The 12,506-nt window shown below is 43.8% G+C and overlaps 2 protein-coding genes across 4 annotated transcripts; one reads left to right on the plus strand and one right to left on the minus strand.

The window, feature by feature from the left end:
- Window positions 1-1,115: 1,115 nt before the first annotated feature.
- Window positions 1,116-9,034, plus strand: smad9 (SMAD family member 9). 2 transcript variants are annotated; one of them, XM_049592211.1, is made up of 8 exons: window positions 1,116-1,249; window positions 3,026-3,578; window positions 4,402-4,617; window positions 4,880-5,137; window positions 5,288-5,398; window positions 7,004-7,225; window positions 7,937-8,193; window positions 8,512-9,034. In XM_049592211.1, exons 2-8 carry the CDS (start codon window positions 3,383-3,385, stop codon window positions 8,653-8,655), a joined length of 1,404 nt encoding a protein of 467 aa, XP_049448168.1. In that variant the 5' UTR covers window positions 1,116-1,249; window positions 3,026-3,382; the 3' UTR covers window positions 8,656-9,034. The 2 variants fall into 2 exon arrangements, with proteins under 2 accessions (XP_049448168.1, XP_049448167.1); XM_049592210.1 differs by lacking the exon at window positions 1,116-1,249 and adding an exon at window positions 1,846-1,926.
- A 148-nt stretch (window positions 9,035-9,182) lies between these two features.
- LOC125898419 (regulatory factor X-associated protein) lies at window positions 9,183-12,506 on the minus strand. 2 transcript variants are annotated; one of them, XM_049592213.1, is made up of 3 exons: window positions 11,814-12,506; window positions 10,347-10,457; window positions 9,183-10,087 (listed from the first exon to the last, which is right to left on the minus strand). In XM_049592213.1, the coding sequence occupies exons 1-3, from the start codon at window positions 12,216-12,218 to the stop codon at window positions 9,983-9,985; spliced, it is 621 nt and encodes a 206-aa protein (XP_049448170.1). In that variant the 5' UTR covers window positions 12,219-12,506; the 3' UTR covers window positions 9,183-9,982. The 2 variants fall into 2 exon arrangements, with proteins under 2 accessions (XP_049448170.1, XP_049448169.1); XM_049592212.1 differs by having other exon boundaries at window positions 11,790-12,506.

Consider the following 12,506-nt stretch of genomic DNA (forward strand, 5'->3'; position numbering starts at 1 on the left):
GAGACGATAATAAAGTCCCCATGTCTTCAAACAAGTCTTTCCTAATTAACAGTGTCTGTGCTTGTTACTGTTGCTAAAATTGGTCAAATGTGTTGCCATATCAAACGCAAACATCACAAATAAACAGTTTTAACCATAAAATGTGATCAGGGTTTGTCGACTTGTGTGTCGGGATCGGCTGCAGACTGACTTAGCAGAGATGGCTGCCATCTTGTTTTTACATTACAAGTATATTGTGCTCTTACTGCCACTAGATGGCACAAAAAAGTGTCTACGAACGAGGGCAACAGGTCTAAGTTAATTAAGTAAAATAAAGTATAAGGTCAAGTAAACCCAAAATGTGATGTCCTCATATGAGGACACAGGGTCTATACTGTGAAGCTGGCATATGCCAATATATCCTCCTGAGACCCTGCATCCTCATTTGAGGACAACACATTTTGGGTTCACTTGATCTTATACTTTATTCTACTTAATTGAGACATGTTGTCCTCAACCGTGGACACATTTCTGTCCTATCTTATGGCAAGAAATTTGACCAGTTATAGCAACAGTAATAAGATAAGATGCCGTTAATTAGGAAGTAGTCGTTTGAAGGCATCACGACTTTGTTTTTGTCTCCTTTTGGGAAATTGCGACTTAATTATCGTTAACAACGTTTAGTTTTTTATACTTGTAGGGTCCCACTGATCCCAAATAGCTAGGACAAATTAAAAAAGCACGCCAAACAAAAGTTCGGGTCCCAGGAGGATGTATATACCAAATATTTGCATATTTTGTTCTAATAGCTATCCATAAATTGTAAATTATTCTCTAGGCTCTATATTAACTGCAGTGTTTTATTAAACAGGGAGTATTAATATGATATCATCGCAACTGTTTCATTTTTTTTAAGCAACTTGCACTTGTTTATGAAGCCATAGTTGGCCATCACCATCTAACTGAGTGTACACACATGTAAAATCATAGCAGACTAAATATATAGCCCCATTCTCGTTTTCGGCTGACACCTTGCGACACATAGGCTACACTCAGGCAAGGACGCTTTTATTTTGAAACGTGCAAGTAGATGCAATGTTTTCTGAGGCTGACTTGACACTTCAACGTCAACACACGCACGCACACACACACACACACACACACACACACACCTTCGCAGCTCCAGTGTGCTGGCTCGACCTACTACAGACTACAGGGAAGTCTCCACACGCATAAGTCTGTCTGCGGTGCACTTGTTATCACAACAGAGGTGAGTAAATGAACACATTAAATATTTCCAGAGATTTAGAGTTTGTTTTTTTATGTTCAATGTTGTGCATTTGTTGCCAAGTTGAATATTTTAAGACGGGTGTTGTGACATGCAACTTTTTGTGGACTCAGTATTGCTCTATGACTTTCACATGTTGACATGACTGGTTGTAGAAGAATATAATGTTACAGCTGAGTATGGATCAGTGATCAATACATGGATTTACTACTTTTAACACAAATTAAAGAATATTTAAAAAGTGTAATCAGAGTACTTTTTAATAGATGTACTTCAGTGACTGGTTGAACTTGGGTTTACAGTGACATGTCATCAAACTATAGCAAGTTTGGATGCCAGGCTTCCACCATCAAGGTGTGCGTCTGGAGATTTGGGCAGATCCTGGATCTTGTAGCGGCAAAGCGACTCTCTGCTGCCGTAGTAAAAGGAAGCTGGCGTGTTTACTTTTTTGGGAAGGGGTGTCCTGGTGATAAAGCATTAGGTAATTAGCCTATCTGAGCCTGCAGACTGAGTGACGCCAGCCTCCATAAAGCAGCAGCAGCAGCGGCAGACTGATGCCGCATTCAGCCCGTGCGCTTTTGCTGTCATTGTAAACCCCAGCTGTCTTGTTTGTCTGCGGGAAACCGGTGTTGGTCACATGAGCACGGGACATAATGTAGGTATGCTGATTCACACTACTTATTACCTGTGTGTGTATTTTCAGATGCATCCTTTTGGGAAGCCACAGAGTCTTAAATTTAAGTGGAAACTGTGATGTGATTGTGTGTTTTAGAATATTATGACTAAGTCAGAAGCTTTGCCTTAAATTCACCTTTTTAGACTGTTTGCCTGCCAAGAGGAGGTTTTCTAATCTGCATCAGATGTGCACAAACAAACAAGTGTGCCTAAAGAGCAGAACAAGCAAACAAGCAGTTATAATCTGACATGCAAAATGGATTTACTACAAAAATTTTGGGTCAAACATGATACTCTGTACCCAGACGTTCTGCTCCAGGAGATAAAACAAGTGGATCACCATTATAAACTTGCTGTTGAGTTTCAGACATACTTTACTGTATGAATATTTGGGAAAAGTTGGAGTGATTTATTAGTAAGAGTGATGGATTGGGACTTAAGCAGGCCACCCAAATAACGTTAGACTAAATAGTTTATACTATACTCTATGTCTTCTATACCACCTAGCTTTTAGATGGACACAGACAAACACAAAAACAGGGAGAGCTCTCTCCCTCTCTCTGTCTGCCTCCCTCCCTCTCCCCCTCCTGTCCTGTGATGTGTTCTGGCCAGACAGTATGGCTCCTGGGCGTCAGTGGCATGATCATAGAAACAGAGGCCAGAAAGGACATTCCTCATTGTTGGTGAATCTAGAAATGAGCTTGGCCATCTCGCCCTGCTCTTTCTGAGACCGTTTTTGGTGCGTGTTTTCTCCATAGAGAATAATAAGCTTCTTGTGCAGCTTGTAGGAGATCAGTTCGATGCAGGCATGGTCTCTGTATCGCAGCCTCCTTATCATGGAAATCCACCTCTAATTCCCACATTGTTAAATATGAGTAGATTTTGCTCATGTGGCGTTCAGTCTTTGACTTGACTCCGCTGGCTGTCATCGCTCCAGTTTATCACCTCAGCGACTTTGGGTGGATTCTCCTCACAATTAAATCCCAAGGTCTCTTTTCTACCTAACCGCTGGACTCTTTCTCCAGCCATGCATCTGTTTCAGCTAAATTAGCAGTTAATACTATCTCTCTCTTCTCTTGCCAGATGATTGAAACTTGACCTGGAATTCTGACTGTGCAAGGAACAACCTTCCCTGCAGGAGGCTTCGAATCCAGAGCTGCCGGATCCCTTTTGTGCCAGCACAGAGAGGGGGGATTTAGAGTTTGTGCTGCACTGGGGGAAGTTCAACTCCTCCACTGGGCGCTGTGCGGAAGTCACAGCGGAATACAAAAACAGCCTCTGTTTACACAGACTCATCACGCTACCTCTTTTATCCTTACTTCTGTCCTGGCTTCTCATCATTTGCCTCCTGTCCTCAAGGGAAGTTTTATCCCCCTTTAACAGCATCCATCACGTCATCTCGCCCCCCCCTTCACCCCCCCAGCGTTTACTCATCTCATAATGAACTCCTCTGCCTCCATTACATCCCTATTCTCCTTCACCAGCCCGGCGGTGAAGCGCCTGCTTGGCTGGAAACAAGGGGATGAGGAGGAGAAGTGGGCGGAGAAGGCTGTAGATTCTCTAGTGAAGAAACTAAAGAAGAAGAAGGGGGCAATGGAGGAGCTGGAGAGAGCCCTCAGCTGCCCAGGACAGCCCAGTGAGTGTCACAGTGTCAAACATTCAGTAGTAGTGTAGTCCAGCGGCTCCAAATCTGGAGGGCCCCCCAGGAGAGAGTCACAAGATTAACATGAGGGACTTTAAGATTATTTACAGGATAGGGAATAAGACAAGCTTCTGCTACACCAAATAATTACTTTAATTTACCTCTGAGGGCCTCTAAGAATGATCCAAATAAAACAGTTTAAGAGGGAAAAGTCCCCTGCAACTAACTGACAATATGCAACATGTGACAAGTACTGCTTTATTTTAGTGGTCAAAAGATTGGGAACCACTCGTCCAGTTAGTAAAGAGTATGTTTTATACGTGTGAAGTCGCATGTTTGATTGCAACAGATCCTATATGCCAATGTGACCTTGCACAAAATGACTATTTTAAGATGCTTTGGACAAATTCCTGTTACTTAATGCCTGAAATGTGAAATTGTACTCGTCTGATGATCATTTAAATCACCTGTAGAGTGACTTACCCTGCATAACCTTCAGGTTTAGTGAAGACGGACATCTCATACAAGTAGATCAGTGGTAAATACAAAGCACAGCAGAGTTTCTGTTTAACTTGAAAGCTTACAATGATCTCTTTGTACCCTGCAGACTTCCATTTTAAAACTGCGTGAGGTGTAGTAACTGTATTAAAAATACTAGACAAAGTGCTGAGTGTTAATTTCTATCATATCGTCATGGTAACAAATGTGTCTCATCATGATTAAAGCCTCAAACAACAGAGGTTTAAACACACAACGCAATCTGCCCATTTCTACAAAGCTGTGATGAAGTCCATGCTGTTTCATTTGAATCCTTCAGGCAAGTGCGTGACCATTCCACGGTCGCTGGACGGCAGGTTGCAGGTGTCCCACAGGAAGGGACTGCCCCATGTCATCTACTGCAGGGTGTGGCGCTGGCCCGACCTGCAGTCCCACCACGAGCTGAAAGCCCTGGAGTGCTGCGAGTTCCCCTTCGGCTCCAAGCAGAAGGACATCTGTGTCAACCCTTACCACTACAGGCGCGTGGAGACTCCAGGTACACGCATTATCACAGAACATCTTCTAAACCTGCTGTAACAAATAAGATCATTGTTGAATTTCAGTATCATAACAGTAAAGCTTTTGTGGGTTCCCAAACAGAGACAGGACATTTGATCTAATACAGCGCTCCCAAGCCAAAAGGATTTGCAGTAATATGATCTTTTATAACAGCATCTGGCTCTTGCTCTGACTCTCTCTTTGTCTCTGTTCCCTCCCTCTCTACCTTTTTTCTTTTCCCCTCTCTCATCTTCTCTCAGTGCTGCCACCAGTTCTGGTCCCACGCCACAGCGAGTTCAACCCTCAACACAGTTTACTGGCAAAGTTCAGGAACGCCTCCCTGCACAACGAGCCTCTGATGCCCCAGAACGCCACCTACCCAGACTCCTTCCCTGCGCTACCCTGTTCCTCCTTCTCCTCCTCCCCTTCTTCCTCCCTCGCCCAGTCCCCCACCTCACAGAGTTACCCCAACTCCCCCAACAGCTCCGCAGAGCCTGGCAGCCCGTATCACATCACAGGTAGGAATCAAAACAAGCAAGCTGATATGTTGCGGTCAGTGTGACTTGCAGGGAAACACCTGTCACACCAGCAGGTTTCTGACTTAATCATGCACATTAATTACGTTCCCCTCTTGTCCTCTTCCTGTGATTGGTGACATGCTTCTCCAGCTGAGACTCCCCCACCTCCCTACAGCATGATGGAGACGAGTCCTCCAGAGGATGTGAAGCCCAGCAACTCCACAGAACCCATCAAACTCACATTCTCAGCTCCACACAGAGGTATCTTATCTAATACAAGGAGATGTACAGAAAGTAGAAATGCATGCATATTAAAGGAATGCTTCACCCCCAAAATGACCATTTTCATATCGATTACTCACCCTGTGTTACATTAAATTAGTCAAGACAGTTTTTCCCGCCTCTATGGTGAACGAAGCATCTAAAGAAAGAAGAAAAGTCATAGGGATCTGCATTTAACAACACAGTATAATCCAAGTGTCATTTATCCAGTCGTACGCTCAGTTATTCCCAAAGAGACAGTCCCTCCCAAAAGGGAACTGAACAGAAAGTGAAACTTATCTATGCTCTCTTCAAAGCCAGACTCCACTGACAAAATATAATATTACCTAGGTGATCACAGGAGCTGCTCTACTGCTGCCGAGATCAGTAGTTTGTTTGTGTTACTGTGTGACTTTGGTGCTTTAAAGCAGTGGTTCCCAACTGGTGGGTCGTGGTCCAAAACTGGGTCACGGGTCCATTCTGAATGGACCAGAAGCAACTCGCAAATGCGTCAAGTTTTATTTTGAAGTGCTGTTTCCTGCTGTAGAGTGAGTGACAGCTGTGTAACGGACAGCTACTTGAGAGAAGCCCCTTTTACACTGCCAGATTTTCCGCGAATGTTGGGCCGTTTTGCCGGCAAGCTGCGAGCGTTAGTTTAAACAGACCGAGGCAGCCTTCCGCAACGGGATGGGGCTGTTGATGATTTGTGGGAGGAGCTATTGATGACGCCGCACGTGCGAGCCACTGGCGGTGGATAAACAGGAAACTGCTGATAGCAGGAATTTAGCGAGCAGCTAGTAGCAAGAGGGAAATGCAAACCTGACAGACACTGTAAAGATGAGCAACTGGGGAGACGAGGAATTGTGCAGCCTCCTTGTCCTCGCAAACAAAGAGGCCATTAACTGTCAGATGACAGGGACGGTGAGGAACGGGCCGACTTACAAGAGAATCGCCAAAGGACTGACCAGCCGCGGCTTCCCTCCCACGTCACTGGTTACGTCACATGCTGAGCTACACGTTTTGTTACTTGCTCACGCCCCCCATTGCCCCGAAAAAGGCACATTCAGTATAAACAAAATTAGGTAGGCGGCATTTTGCTGCACTCCCAGATTTAGTTTTTATACTGCCAATGCTGAAAAAAGACTGATTGGGCTTTCCTGCAAATTTGCACAATTCCTATTTAAAAAAGGTGACAGACAGCAAACTAGCTCTACGAACGGACAAACGCAACTATGACATTGAATATATTAACTGTGTGGGACTTGAACTGATGACTAAGGAGAAATCTGGACCCTGTGGCCGGACCAGTCGAGAATCTCTGGTTTAAAGGGTTAGCTCAGATCCACCAAAGTCACACAATAACACAAACACACTGCAGACGCAAAGAATGGTCATTCGGAAGGTGAAGTATTACTTAAAGTAACAAGCAATGAGATGAATGTGTCTACGGATAGCTGTTGTCACACTGTTTATACTGAGAAACAAATCTCTATAGCTGCAGGTAATGTTGCAAATTTTTGCGAGTATCTAAAATGAAATAGACCACAGCATATTTTATTCATAATGCCCACCTCTAAATCAGCCCATCCTTGCGTTCCTGTGTAGATTTACGGCCTGTATGTTACGAGGAACCGGAGTACTGGTGTTCAGTGGCTTATTACGAGCTCAACAACCGGGTGGGGGAGACTTTCCACGCGTCGTCCCGCAGTGTCTTGGTGGACGGCTTCACGGACCCATCCAACAACAAGAACCGCTTCTGCCTCGGCCTGCTATCCAATGTCAACCGCAACTCCACCATTGAACACACACGCAGGCACATAGGCAAAGGTAGGCTGGACGACTCAGGCAGGTAATTCATATCAGAACACACACTTGTATCATCATACATCAGGTGAAAGCTTGAGCTGAGGGAAAGGTTGTTCGCAAACATGATTCTACACAATTTTTTTTATCGATGCCCACTGAGTGCATGTGCCTTGATAAGCAATCACATCACTTCAGGCTTCACACTCAGCTTGTCTCCTTGTGCTGAATCCTTCAGGCCAAATGTTGTGTTTTTTCGTCTCATGGGGAAAGAGTGCAGAAAGCCTGCCTTTGTTGGACAGAAATCAAGCCTCTCTGGGTTACAGTAAACTTTGCACTCTGTGGTTTTGAATGATAGTGGTGACACAAAGGGTTGAGGGAAGCTGGTCCCCAACTCACAGACACCACTGACACTACTCAGACATTCCTCATTTACAAGCAATGATGCCCTTGTGGTTTTCCTCTGGCAGAATATGGGAAAAACACAGTGTTTTCAGTTCATATACAATGAAGTGATTGAATATGTATATCTTTGATTATATGTTTTCTTGGATAAGTGCTGTTTTTTTTTATGAGCTTTTGACATGCTATGACATTTTAAGTGTTAAGTGCAAAAGGAAAAAAAACAGTCATTTAACTGTGGTGCAAAGTTCTAAACATTCCAGTTGTTTATTCACTTGGTCTCAACTTTATCATTTCAGACTGTTTGATTTTCTCTTCCATTCTTCCTCTCAGGTTTACACCTGTACTATGTGGGCGGTGAGGTGTACGCAGAGTGTCTGAGCGACAGCAGCATCTTTGTCCAGAGCCGCAACTGCAATTTCCAGCACGGCTTCCACGCCACCACCGTGTGCAAGATCCCCAGCGGCTGCAGCCTCAAGATCTTCAACAACCAGCTGTTCGCCCAGCTCCTCGCCCAGTCTGTTAACCACGGCTTTGAGGTCGTCTATGAGCTCACTAAGATGTGTACCATCCGCATGAGCTTTGTGAAGGTACTGAGCTTTTTATAAAATGAAACACTTGGGAATAGGTGACATGTAGCCACAGAAATGCAAGTGGCGAGCATTCTTTCTTCCCATAATTCCGCTTGATACTGACACGGCTCATTAGGAAGGGTTGAATAACCTCTCAGGTTTTCTCATCGTAACTTAATACGCTGTTTATTTTGGGCTTGATGTGCTGTTGAGCATGTCAAATCCTTCTGTACACAAGGTGGGATTACACTTGCTTACTTAGAACCCATTAATTTTAATAGTTAACTGAACTATCAACATGAGCAGCCAAGATTTATGACTGTGTCCTCTCCTCAGGGCTGGGGTGCCGAATACCACCGTCAAGATGTGACCAGCACCCCCTGCTGGATCGAGGTACACCTGCACGGGCCCCTGCAGTGGCTGGACAAGGTCCTGACACAGATGGGCTCCCCTCACAACCCTATCTCTTCGGTGTCATAAGATGGACACAGGTGTGTGCTGTTCATCCTTCACACAGGTAGTCGTAGATTCTGTATGTTCTGCTATGTCTGGGTTTTCTGTCCAATGGTCCTTCTTTTAACATCTCAAACAAAATTATCGGTCACTCATAGATTTGTCTCATCATGCAGCATAACTGAAATTGTGATATTTATAACTCATGTTAAATAATTAAGAGTTCCTTAATTTCAGTGAGACTGTGATAAAGCATTTATCGTCTCTGTTGTTATCGGGACATTAGCTGCACTCCAAGACAAGACAAAATGGGATATGTTTGTAGGTACTCAAAGATTTGTGTTATTACTTGTTGTAAATGTTATTACAGTTGTATGTACTGTACTTCCATGTGTTGACTTCATGTACTGTTTGCTTTTTACTTGTATCATTAAAGTTGTTTTTTCTGTAAGAATCCGTATTTTTACAACCCTTTAATTTATACAGCTATTTCCTCATGTTAAAGAACGAAGCATCACGTTGCAATACAAGCACACAGTCTGAGACACTGCTCATTCTCTCAATATTTGCAGCGTAATTTTACTCTCATATTCACCGATACACTTCAACTTAAAAACACAGGAACAACATACAGTAGATTACAGTTCAACACAGCTTGCATGACCAATATTCATCCCACTAAACTTAATTTGTCTTACTTTTCGTATGCAGTTGGAATTTACTGTTTGGCTGGCTTCAGATAAGCAGGTATATAAAATCGTGTGATAAAAATGAGTCCTTACAGCCCCATGTGACTGAAAAGCGGCTCCAGACATGCATTACACAACTGATTGTCACATGTAACAACACTTAATGTTCGAGAGAAAACAGATAGGAAAGAAATCAAACACACAAAGAAACTGTTATTTTTTTCAGCAGTGGAAAACAAGGATCACATTGAGCCCACAGGATTATTTTGTTGGAGAACTGAGGCGCCAACATCTGAACAATTTAGATGGGACATGTATAATCCAAAGCCTTTATTATTATCATTATTATTATTGCCACGTGAAGAAATATAACTAAAAGAAAGACTGGAGACTGAAAAGTAAATTCACAATGAGTAAATATGATAATAAATAGCACCACACATGGTTTGATTACATGGTCATTTTGCAGCTAAGAAATTCAAGCCCTCATGTTTACCATGCCTTTAAAACGTCCCTTGGTTTCCATGTTAATCCTTCCTCTGTCTGGCTGAGAGCATTCGTGTTTACAGTGTACGGTTACAATCCTTTTACGCAGGATGTGCCAGTGATTCTTCAGTGCTCTCTATACATCATAAATACTAAGGTAAAACACGGCCCGACCGGCATCAACAGCCCTGAAACTGCTGCTGTGACTGGCTGCGGCTCTGTGTGGCCAGGAGCTGCTGCTGCTGCTGCAGGAAGCTGATCACCTCTGGACTTCTGAGCAGTGACTGAAGGACACACACACAAACACACACATTCAAATTTCAAAGCAAAAGGTGACATATCTCTGCAGATAAAACACCTGTTTGTATTCTTTTGCATTTGTAGGAAAGAGAACACCTTGAGCCAAAGTTCTTCTATACATTAAAAACTAATGTCTCTTAAGCTTGAGTCCACACATCTCCTCAAAGGGAGGGGTCACTGAGTAGTTGATGAGTATGAACATTGTGCAGATCATATGACTTTCTTGTGACAACAATAACTTACCAATCTTTTCTGGTTGAGGACCTGCTCTATCAGGGAGGGTCTGGCTGGCCGGTCCCCCATGGCACCCAGACGCTGTTTGTTCACAGACACAGGCCGCTCCTCTGAGTTTTCCTAATTAACACACACACAAAAAAAAAAAAGTGATCAACTGAGGGAGTTTTGTTTGTATTGTGGTTCAGAACCACATGAGCCAATGAGTAAAGTCATGCACTAAAAACTGGGTTATGCCTCTTAAATTCCTTTCTCTTTAGGGACTGTTCTTTACTTGTCAGAGGAGAGGGGTGGCTGGGGTGTGACTTTTATCTTTATTATGAATGAATTTTTTCACCTTTGTCGTGCATGCTGGTTAGTTAGTACAAGAGTTATTTTTGGCCATATTTGGGGCCTGTCCCATTTCTACCCCTTCAATCTTCCACTTGGTATTGATTGCCCTCGTTTGCGAGATAACCCTTGATGAGGGAAGTGAAAAATATTAGGGTAGAGATCTTTCCCTAAAAAATGGGACACCACTTCATGCAAATCGGCGTGGCCGACGTGCAGGCACACGTCACGCATAGTAGCGACGCAATTAAAATGCCGGCTCCAGCCATGTGTTGTGGCGTGTGCTGTTTATTCTTCTCCGTCTGATGAATCAACGGAGAAGAAATGCTGAAAACAGGAGGCACCTACGACGTCTTCTAGTTCTGATCAATTTTGTTCGGGTAAGTCGATTTGTTTTGAGTATTTTGACACTGTGTTCAACTGAGTTGCTGATGAGTTTACCCTAGTTCTGTTGTTTGTATAGCCTACATTCCGATCGCACAGTGACAAATTGTTTTCCAAAACTTGCCTAAGTTGCTGACTTTGCAAGGTGTTCTGGGAAATTTCATCTTCCATTTCATTGTAACTGTGGGTCGGGGCTCCCTTGGAATCTAGGGCGGGCTTTAAGTGTTGGAAACCACTTCCACTACCTCATTTCTGTTGTGGGACACCACTAGCCTAAACGTGAACGCACACAACCAAGTGCAAGTGGGTATTTCTAGGGGAAGTGTGGGTATTGGTACAGGCCCTTCAACTTACTATTTTAAGCTCAGATTTGGTTGTTTGTTTTTTGACAGAAACATTTTAAGGGCCATCAGAAATTCGAACATCAAATGATAGTTTGAGTTTATGCAGGTTCTAGCTACAATGATTGGTGTAATTCTGTCAATAAAAAAAAAAAACATGCCACAAAATTCAACCATTTAAATATAAATTCCCTCCCCAGTGCTTAAAAAATAAATTGACATGCCTCCCCCTTTGCACCACACCTCCCCCCTCACACGTAACGAACAGTCCCTTAGTCATCTACATGGAGACATGGCTGTAATGCAATGGTTTGTAGTATGGAAAGTCTCCACCACACCATGATGGGTTCAAATAAATGCATATGGATATTAAAATTATTATGAAGCTTAATTTTACATCAAGTTTCCCACTGGACATTGCCTGATCACTCTTCTTCTTCTTGTACTTGTCTTTGTACATCTTGTTGCGGTGTTTCTTGCACATCCACGGTTTCCTCTGCTTGGCCACCTGCGTTGTGGTCTCCGTGCATCCCTCATAGGTGCACTGTTTAGGAGCGTTGTCGCCCTCCGAGGTCTCCTCGTCGTTGAGTTCCTCCGGGCTGGCGGCGCCGTCTCTGGGATCCGACGTGTCCAGAACGTCGCTCTCCTCGTCCGGATCATCCACGTCGTAGGAGGAGGCGTTGTTCTCCGGTTCGTGCGGCGTTATCACGTTTCTGCTGTCGACAACTCCGCTCTTACTCACGTAGTACCTCTGTCCGTCTTTAGTGAGCAGGAGAGTGGAGTCTTTGTCTTTGTTTGCTGAAGCTGAAGTGTCATCTTCACTCATGACTGCGGTGTGCAAATACAGTGTAGCAGCAGCTAGCTAACCACCATCCCTTTGTAGTCAGCTCACGTTAGCTAGCTTAGTTAGCTCAAGCAGTAGCTCATTGACATTTGCCCAACAGTTTCCTATACTAGCGGACGTTTAGCTACTTTTTAAAGGCGGTGTGTCACGAATACACCATGTTTTGATAGATAAATCTTATGATTTCTAGCCGCCTACCGTGGTACTTCCTTACGTTCAGCCTGTCACTGCTCTGGCTGCATTTCAATAACAAGCACTTTCTTCTTCGCT

This window comes from Epinephelus fuscoguttatus, linkage group LG12 (genome assembly GCF_011397635.1).
Source record: "Epinephelus fuscoguttatus linkage group LG12, E.fuscoguttatus.final_Chr_v1".
Classification (NCBI taxonomy): Eukaryota; Metazoa; Chordata; class Actinopteri; order Perciformes; family Serranidae; genus Epinephelus; species Epinephelus fuscoguttatus.

Excerpts from the sequence above, each read along its gene's own strand:
- LOC125898419 (XM_049592212.1), bottom strand. The coding sequence starts at position 12,218 with ATGAGTGAAGATGACACTTCAGCTTCAGCAAACAAAGACAAAGACTCC. Across the intron at positions 10,458-11,789 it reads TGTCCAGTGGGAAACTTGAT|GAAAACTCAGAGGAGCGGCC; the intron begins GTAAAATTAAGC and ends TGTGTTAATTAG. Across the intron at positions 10,088-10,346 it reads TCCTCAACCAGAAAAGATTG|TCACTGCTCAGAAGTCCAGA; the intron begins GTAAGTTATTGT and ends TGTGTCCTTCAG.
- smad9 (XM_049592211.1), top strand. The coding sequence starts at position 3,383 with ATGAACTCCTCTGCCTCCATTACATCCCTATTCTCCTTCACCAGCCCG. Across the intron at positions 3,579-4,401 it reads CAGCTGCCCAGGACAGCCCA|GCAAGTGCGTGACCATTCCA; the intron begins GTGAGTGTCACA and ends TGAATCCTTCAG. Across the intron at positions 5,399-7,003 it reads ATTCTCAGCTCCACACAGAG|ATTTACGGCCTGTATGTTAC; the intron begins GTATCTTATCTA and ends GTTCCTGTGTAG.